We start from the raw sequence: 10,023 nt of genomic DNA on the forward strand, positions 1-10,023 counted from the left end.
CAACAAAGCCTGCTTCTTGAAACGGGGCCCCTGGAGTGTTCTAGCCAGTCTGCAGATCTCAACCCCATAGAAAATCTTTAGAAAAAGTTCAAAGTCCCTGTTGTCCAGGAACAACCCCAAACATCACTGCTGTGGTGGAGATCTGCAGGAGGAAATGGACCACATAATCAGCTACAGTGCGTTCAAACCTGCATGAAAAGTTTGACCTCTGTCTGTGTCATCAAAGGCTAAATCAAGTTTGAGATGAACTACTTTTAGTGAGCAAATTGTTTTTTCCACCATAATTTGCAAGTTCGGTGAATTTATAAAATTAGTTTGAGCAATGGACTAACTTTTACAGTGCCAAAGACCAAAAGCGTCTGTAGCAACTTTAAAGGGAAAAGGCTGTAAGAACAGAGAAAGGAAGTAAACGGAACAGAAGAGGACATTTAGCACTGAAACAAAAGCAAAAAGGATCTTTTTATGATCATGCAGGGGCTTAACTCCAAAAAACATGTGTGAAGGCAAAGTAAACATTGAGACCTGATTATTAAAAGAAGAGAACTTGTTTTGTTTAAATACTGAAAAGATAAAGAAACAGAGAGCACTGGATAGTCTGTACAGGTGATAGATCTGGTCTATGCATGATACGTAGGTTTGTTTTTGTTTTATTAGTCCTCTAACATGTACTAGTTCAGTGCAGATGTTTTGAAGGGTTGAACGTATTTAGTCAATTGTTGAGGTTTAAGTTTAGACATTGAAGGAGTGTCTGTGTTCATGTCTCTGTTCCTGCAGATATCCTCACATCCCTCTGAAGGAGAGAGTAAAGACAGCTCAAAACTGGGCCACTGGAGTCTGCAAAAAGTTCATTCCCCTCAAATGGAAAACCAAGTGTGTGAGCCAGCTGCCAAACATTTCCATTTTACCCCTCTGTTTAAGATCTCAGATGTTGAGAAGATGGCTTTCTGCACATTTCCATCAATCTGAAGAATCTAGTCATTATCTTTATCCTCTGTGACAAACCATCTGTAGTTTAACTGTATTTCTTTTGATATTCTGTTTTCAGATTATTGCCATGGTTACAGCTGGATGGAGATGTCCTCTTTCTATCTCAGGCCACCGATGTTGGACTGTATCGTCTTCACCGCCATTCAAGAAGGCTTCAGCAAACTGCATTTAAGATTTACTCTGGACATAAGGGGGATGTCTGTTGCTTCGTCCTCACTGACTCCCATCTGATCAGCGGAGGGAGGTAGATGTCACGTCACGTGGTCCCTGTCAAACATTAGTCAGTAGCCGTTTGCTCTGGAATTAACTAACACGCTGTTTGACGTACTGTAAATCCTGGATTGTTTATTAATGCGGTCATAGTTAATCAGCTGAAGAGTGGATTTTCATCCTGGCTTTGTGTCCTTCTTTAGCACATCATGTTCCGCTTTCCCCCATGATAGAATTTGTTGGTTTGCATAGATTTCATTAGTACTGTAAAGCCCCGTTTATACTTCTCAGTCATCAGCCATCGCATCAGTTGCATCCACAGTCGCGCGGTCTCGTTTACACTAATGTTGGCTGGATTTGATTGCGACTGTCTGCAATAACTGCAATGAACTTCCGACTGGTGTCTATGCTTTTCAAGCGACGCAATCGTCTCCAGCGTTTATTTTTAAAGGGGCCATACATGATTATCTTAAGCCTTTCAGAGTGAACTATATCAATATATATGGTCATATATTACCTTTAGAATACTAAAAAAGCAAATTCTGTATAAAATATTAGTTATTTTTCATGAGTTATTTCCTACCCAGAAGTAAAACGGCTTGATTTCTGAAGCTCCGCCTGCCGCTGTGTGTTGGTGCTGTACACTTCCTGATGTCATCCTGGAGTCTGTGGCAGCATATCTGTATTTCTCTCACAAAAATAATCCAAACCTCTTCCAAGATGGATGCACATACCATATATCTGCCTTTAGTTGGCCTGGCCATCGCTACACTGCTCCACAACACACACGCGGCTCCTTCAGGGCTTTGCCAGACCGGGGTTGGGGGGTGTCTTAAAGGAGCGCCGCGTCTAAAGTAACAAACTCCTGTTTGAGCTGAAATTTATTGAAGACGGGACACAACTGGAAGATATACAGTTTTTTTTATCTAAAATTACTGTTTTTTTTGCTGATCATCACTAGCTCTCTCATCACCAGCAGGTGTCACATTCTGCAGCGACTGAAGCGATTCTTCTCTGATGGTAGTGTGACCACTGCAACATGAGCAATCACGAATCGCTTGGAAGTATTAAGCCAGCCTTAAAGGCCTCTTGCAGTGGCAATTTTTTTTTTAATTTAGAAAGTCAATGGAACTTGGAAAACGAATCTGATAAAAATATTCACTTAAAATGATCCAGCGCGATTTTATTGATCATTTTATTGATCATTTTATGGTCGTGCACAGCTTCAAATTTGGGCGATAGGTGGTGATGGAAGGGGGCTGCGCGTGACGTCACTTCAGGGATCCCAGAGTGTAAACAACAATGGCGGACGGTTTGAGAAGCGACGTAGACCACGATGTAGAGGATATTTCTTTGGATGAAGGTCATGAGCCTTCATCAAACACGGGAATTTTAACGACACAGGGTTCGGAGGGTGTACAGCCCTACCAGTTTGAACCGGAGGTTTCCTCATCTGAGGATACAGGGGCTTCGGATGACGATGGTGAAAGCTCATACAGCGATGGCGCCGAGAAGACGATCAAACTTGACTATTTAGAGGAATAGTCCCCCCCCCCCTCAGCGCGGCGCAGCGGCCTCACCCTGGCCGTCCGGCGCGCGCCCGCAAGGTGCCCGTACACCCCCTGCGTTCCTCCTCCGGAGGGCTGGGGAGGGCTCAAAGCCTCCCCCTGACCGGGGAGCGCCCCTCTCCTTTATTAAAACGGGAAATTCATGAAGGGAGACCCCCTTCTTCGGCACATTACTGCACATAAATAACACAAACCTATTCACCATTATCCCGTTCGAATCCCCAAATCCACGGCAGTCCAAATTCTATTATGTTAAGTAATTCCATGCCCAGAAAATCATCACAACACTAGCGGATCTAGCTGGATGTTCCTGTACTGACGTCACACGACCTATGACCTACTTATCGGTGGCTGCCCATAATCTGAGCGACCGCACTATCTTTGAACGCTTGAAGAGAGTGCACGGGGCCGCGGGTGACAAAATAATTATACGGGGTTCATTTGTGACATAAATACTAATGTTTTATTGCAGTTTAAGAAAAATCACGATTTTCACCGTACGAGGCCTTTAAGGGTTGCATGTCAGTGCAAGGCTGCTTTTCTCTGTTTCAGGATCCACTGGACTTACGTTCATTGTGCAAACGGTTGAAGAGTTACAGTAGGCAAAGGAATGTAAACACTGAGGTTAACAAACATACCAAGCAATTCAACTTTTATTTGAGTTGCACCAGCATCTTATAACATAATAGGGGTGTACCAAATAATCAACTTGATCAGTGAATCGGATTATATTCCTTCGATTCAACCTGATCGATCTGTCAGTCAGGACTCAAGTATTTATCTCTGAGTCACACTGGTTGACGTTTTGGCTAAAGATCTAGTTAAAAAGGAACTAGCACAGATTATGGATCATATCAGCAACCACAAATATCGAATCAAACTGTTGTTAAAATGAATTATTGCTCTTCAATAACTGTAATCAAAGTCAACAAAGTTATACTAACATGTTTGAATTGACAGTGGCAAGGACACTCCTTTAGTGGAACAAAAAGTCTTCAGACTTTAAGGAAATCATAGATTATTTGTCTTTCTGAGTACAGAAAGGATGGATTTAAATAATTATAAAAACAAACAAACAAACAAAAAAAACCATATTACAGCTACTAAAAGATGACAAGAGAAAAAAATTGTAATTCCTACAGCATTGTCTACTCCTTAAGTGTTCTCCACACAATCATTGGAGAGAGTTTTTTTCAACATTCAACCACAAGAGGGCAGAATCCAATGGTGTCGTGTACCAGTTCCAGTAGAACTGAGTCAAAAAGGACATCTGATGTCAAAGCAAAGCCAGATCACTCAAGCATATCATGGATATAGCTTTATTACCTGATTAGTTGTGGTTCTGGTTATCAGTACCCACCACTGCTGCTGTGGATCTGCAGGATTCTGCTGGAAACTGGAACACTGTCGGTCAAAAAAAGAGCAGGAGGAAGGCGGGTTTGTTAGCAAAGACGGAAAAGGAAAGGCAAGAGTGTAGGAATCGGTCAGAACGGTTTGGACTTACTGAGGTCAGTTAACAAAACCTACATTTATACATAAGGAACACTGGATTATTATGATAACTGTCAGTTTTTGCAAAAATAAAAATGTTACATTCTGTTGGCCCTGATTGAGTCCTGTTATCACAACAGCCTTCATCCCATCTTAGATGGAGCAGCACTGATCTCTTTCATGGCAAACGCTGAGAAGAGGATGATGCCCTGAACCTTCTACAGAATGGGAGTTATGCTGTGGAAAGTTTGAGGGCCAAATTGGGAATCCTCAACATTCAATTTACAAATACCTTCATGATATTAAGGGAAAAAAATATGTGATTAATTTCAAAAGAACGAGTTCAGCTGAATGACAAGAACCTGAGACAAAATATGAATGAGCACTTGTTCTAATAAAAATAAAATGTAAACATGAAGATTAGGTTTCTTAATCAAAGGCCAAACCCCAACATGTTTTTGAAAAAGCTGCTTTGAATGAAGAAAAAGGCAAGTTGCTCAATTCAGTCAAAAAAATTGCATAAGCATTGAAGCTTGGATAGCATGCCTACATTGACAGTGTACCCTCGTTTATTTCAGGAAATCTGTTTGCTTCTAAGTTTTTGCAAAAAGATAAAGAAAGAGTTTATGATCACAGTTAAAATAAAATATTTTCTGAGTTACGTGTCCATCTTCAGTACTTCAACAGTCTGGGCAGGGTCCAGGTCCTGCTGGAAGATGAATTCTGCATCTCCATCCAGATCCTCATCAGAGGGAATCATAAAGTCCTCTAGAACATTCTGCTAGACTGCTGCAGTGGTTTTGGACTGAAGACAGCAGAGTTTACCAACACCCGTTCTGGACATTCCAGCCCAGATCATGACTGACTGTAGGCATTCACTCTGGACCTCCAGCAGTTTGGGTTCTGCTCCTCACCAGTCTTCCTCCAAACTTTGGACCTTGATTCCCAAATGAAAGACATTCTTTCCTTTCATCAGAAAACAGGAGCTTGGACCACTGACCAACAGTCCAGTCCTTCTTCCCCTCGGTCCAGTTGATAGATTTTTTTTCTCTTGGTTCAGGCTCAGAGGTTTCTTGACCCGAGGAACCCAACAGTTGAGGTCCGTCTCCTGAATGTGGAGGATTTTGAAGCTGTTCCTCCTCCTCATTCCTCTTTTTATTGATGTCTGCAGGTTCTTGAATCCTTTATCATCAGCGGAAGTCCACAGTCGTCTCTGTTGCTGCTGCATCTTCTCCTGACACATTTTGTCCTTCCATCAGACTTTCTGTTGATCTGCTGGCACTCTGTGAACAGCCAGCCTCCTTAGCTATGAACTTTAGTGTCTTAATCAGACTATGGAGGAGATCAATGATGGCCTTTAGGATAGTTGACGTCTGAAGGCTTCCCCGTATTGAACCAAGCTGAACCATGTTAATGACATCTGAGGATCCTGTGCTTTGAGTTCAGTAGATGATTAGTTGCTGAAACTCAGTTTAAAATATTCATGTCCTGCAGAATTTGGGCAGATCTCTACAGTATTCTAATCTTTATGAGCTGGAACCCCAATTTATGTAAAAATAAGCAGATAAATACATTGAAATCAATTAAACAGTGGAGACTGATTCAATATTCTATGAAAGTTTAATTTTTTTGAACAGATTTTTGGAAATAAATAAAATTTCCATGATATTCTAATTTTTTGGAAATAGTTTGTATGTGTAATTTGCTTTTTTACTTGACCCCATTAAATTTTTCTCTGTCCATTTTACTACAGAATTGTGTGCTTTGTGATTTTTAATCTGTGAAAAGTGCTGTAAAAAAAAGTTCACTTACTTGAACATTTCCTTCCTTTTGTCTGATAGTGATGGCACCATCCTGGTTCACAGTAGAAGAAGTGATTTGTCAACGTTCCTGCTGGGTCACAGCCAAGAGGTTAATTGCCTGGACGTTAAGGATGGAGTAACTGTCAGTGGATCAAGAGACCGCACAGTCCGGGTAAGAACAAATGTGTCACTGTCAGTTCGTAACAATTTTTTTTAAATCAATAAGCATATTTATATGAAACTTTGACAGTTAACAGAGGATCCACTGCAGCTTTGGGCAATGTAATATTCTGAATGTAAAGCCGTCTTAATGGCATTGACATGGTTGCCCTTGTGACACTGCATGCATGCTTTGTGTGCACATCTCTCAATAAAACAACACTAAGTTCTATCACTATTCAAATACCCAGCGGCTATCTCCTAAACTAGGGGTCCCCAAATAATTTGGTAAGAGGTCTGGTAACCCTGTGAGCTTGGTAGACCGGGGTCCGAACATGCAAAAACATTCAGGCAATAATATGCTTTTCTTTTCTTTTATTTAATTGCAATTTGTAGTTGAATTGGCAAAGACTTTTTTAGCTTATTATCTCAAAAAGTATTTCTGTCATTCATTTTTACACAAAAATACTTACATTTACATAACTACATTGAAGAATAAAAAAATATTGCACACAAACGTGCTTCCATGTAGTGCATATGCGTGCTCTTTCACAAACTCCATCCATTCATCCATTTGCTTGACCGCTGCTTCCCTTTCGGGGTCGCGGGGGTGCCGGAGCCTATCCCGGCTACTGATGGGCGAAGGCGAGGTTCACCCTGGACAGGTCGCCAGTCTGTCTCAGGGCCTCAATCACACACCCATACACTCTCACATTCACACCTAGGGACAATTTAGAGTCACCAATTAACCTATGAAGCATGTTTTTGGACGGTGGGAGGAAGCCGGAGTCCCCGGTGAAAACCCACGCATGCACGGGGAGAACATGCAAACTCCACACAGAAAGGTCCCAGCCGGGATTCGAACCGGGGCCTTCTCGCTGTGAGGCAAGAGCGCTAACTACTGCGCCACCGTGCAGCTCTTCACAAACTCACATTCTATTTTACTTAGAGTGCAACAGCAACATGAATGTACCTCAGAAAGCATTCATAATTATGATTCATAATTCTGCAAATGTTAACTTTCCGTTTTACAACCCTTAATAGTAGGTTACAAATAATACTACATATTGATCATTCAAGTAATAACTTTAATAAGTGCAAAAAACTTTATGGATATAAAGGTAAACTGCAGAATAGACTCATCTCAGTATGAGAAATGTGCATGAGCACTGGGAGCTAAGATCTTAAATATGGGAAGGAAAGGAGTCAAAACCATTGAGGGATATGTGCACATGTTCACTGGTGAGCTGGGAGTGATACTTGTTCTTAATGATGTTAACAGATAAGGCTGGTTCACAACTGGAGCTAGAACCAAACATTGTTAATGTGTACAATGTCACGTTGATGAGAGAAGGAAACTTCTATTTTAGCACAAAACCTGTCAGGATCACATTGTTCTCTTAACACTACATCAGCCTGCACTCGTCCATTTGTAACAATGTGTGGCCTCTTTGTAAATAAATGACATCATTCTTCGCTAAGAAGAGATTTTTAACAATGATCAAGAGCTGGTGTCCCAAAGTAAAGCCATCAAAGTGAGTCTTAAAGTTTCCAATCAACTTTTTGATCAAGTCAGAATGAGCAGTGACATGGATCCATTTAATGAAGGAAAATGTTCACAGTTCTCCAGATCATCTGCAGAATGACCAGTTACTTCTAAATGGACAGAACAGCAGTCACCAAGTCACAAGCAAGGCAAGGCAAGGCAAGTTTATTTGTATAGCACATTTCATGTACAGAGACAATTCAAAGTGCTTTACATAAAACATTAAAAGAAACAATCAAAAGAAATAGTAAAAATGTGATCATTAAAATAAAATTAAAAGAAAGTAAAAAGATTTTAATTTAAAACAAGCATAGATAAACAGTGCTGACGTAAACTTTTGAATACATATTAATCAAATGCAACTAAGAACACGTGAGTCTTTAACCTGGATTTAAATACACTGAGTGTTTCAGCAGATCTAAGGTTTTCTGGAAGTCTGTTCCAGATCTGTGGAGCATAGAAGCTGAATGCAGCTTCTCCATGTTTAGTTCTGACTCTAGGAACTGATAAAAGACCAGATCCAGATGATCGGAGAGGTCTGGCTGGTACATACTGGGTCAGGAGGTCAGTCATGTATTTTGGTGCTAAACCATTCAAAGCTTTATAAACCAGTAACAGAGCAGACAAATCAGTGATGGCTGAGAGCAGGGATAGTCATTCTGGCAGATGAACGTAGCTGTTGGACCTTTTCTTGAAGCTGCTGTCTCTCTTTTCTCTCCAATATAGTTTCTACCAATCGCTTCCATACACTCTTTGATCATTTCGGAGTCACTTTTTGTGCTCGCCCAAAATCCATTCCACTCGTAGTGAGCACTCGTGAGCTCGTTGATGTGTACGTTATGTTGATGTTCAGTTCATGTATTTTCCATGTCCACCTCACTTATCCTGGCTGGTAATTTATATCAAAAATGTTGGGGTTTGTCTCGTAGCGCCGCTTGATATCAGTGGTTATAACAAAAGCAACAGCCACCACATGCTTTTAATCTTGTAGAACTCGCCGGTGGCAAAATAAAAGCGAAAGCTTCCATCCACTCATCTCGAAAGCCATGATTTTCAGAGTCCACTTTTCTCAATGTTCACTCAATCACTTGATAACTTTACGTCCCAACTATGTAAACATTAGAATTACACTCTTTGCCGGTAGAAGGACCCTGGTCCCCACGTAGCCTTTCTCGCTCGCGCCTGTTCAAAAATCGCATTGGGTAAAGGTGAATGTAAAATCATACTTTTTATTAAAAATGCTTGGCGGTCCGGATAAAAGGGTCTCTGGGTCCGGACCTGGACTGTGGTCTGCCAGTTGGGGACCCCTGTCCTAAACTTTCTAGGGTCAGTTTGAATCTTCTAATTGCTCTCCAGGAAGCCCTCACATGTTCTGTTGAGTTGAAAACAAGGATTAGATGTAGTCTAGCATTGTTTTGGGTCAGGCTGTAGTATTTCTGCTGGTTATGACTCCAAACCCCACCTCTCCAAAAAACAGAAAATAGCCAAACAAATGAATCTAATAGTAGCTGAAAGATGCTCAGAAAAGTGAATCTATTGCTGTCTACCCCTCACAAGTCCAACCTAACATTAACATTAATATGTCTTCCATCATGAGAAAAAAGGCTACAAGAACATGTTCAAAGCACCATTTTCATCAGAGTGGGTCTTTGAGAGGTTTTATTTTACACACTTGAAAAAGTGATTTGCTAATCGTAAACAGTGCTGGTTGATAAGAAGAGATGGAAGGATGAGCAGCAGATTAGGGTGGTCAAGGACAGGGATGGAAATGTGTTTCCCAGTGTGATGGAAAGATGGAAGGAGAACTTTGAAGAGCTGACCAAAGAGGAACATCTTATTTGTTAATTACCAGAAAAGAAGAAGTGTAGCAATTCATTTTAACAACAATTTGATTCATATCATAATTGGTGGTTGATGAAACAATTCATTGGCCCAATCTAAATTCTTCCCGAAGAGTTATGATAAAATAGTGTCTCATATTCCAGACGTCACTTTATGTTTTTTTTTTTTTTTTTTTTTAACTTGTCCCGTCCAACACTGAGCAATCTGATACGAGCTGAGCGCTTTTACTGTCAAAGTAGGGGTTTATTGAGTATAAACCCCTTTTGTATTTTATGCTAAACTTTATGTTTGTATCTTGTTTTTATTTATTTATTTATTTTTTTGGACCGAACGGAAAAAAAAGAAGGGAGAGACGGGGGTGTTGGGTTGTTAGCACAAAAGAAAGGTAAAAGAGCCCAGTGAACATTTCAATGTGGGT

General features: G+C 40.7%; 1 protein-coding gene across 1 annotated transcript in view; it reads left to right on the forward strand.

The window, feature by feature from the left end:
• LOC112151586 (F-box/WD repeat-containing protein 4) overlaps positions 1–6,230 on the forward strand; it is a gene marked incomplete at its 3' end in the record, with an annotated part of 8,081 nt that extends 1,851 nt beyond the window's left edge. Inside the window, 3 exon segments of the mRNA XM_024280599.2 lie at positions 775–870; positions 1,046–1,231; positions 6,098–6,230. Of these exon segments, the coding sequence (XP_024136367.2) occupies positions 775–870; positions 1,046–1,231; positions 6,098–6,230 (415 nt within the window).
• Positions 6,231–10,023: the final 3,793 nt, after the last annotated feature.

This window comes from Oryzias melastigma, linkage group LG20, assembly GCF_002922805.2.
Source record: "Oryzias melastigma strain HK-1 linkage group LG20, ASM292280v2, whole genome shotgun sequence".
NCBI lineage: Eukaryota > Metazoa > Chordata > Actinopteri > Beloniformes > Adrianichthyidae > Oryzias > Oryzias melastigma.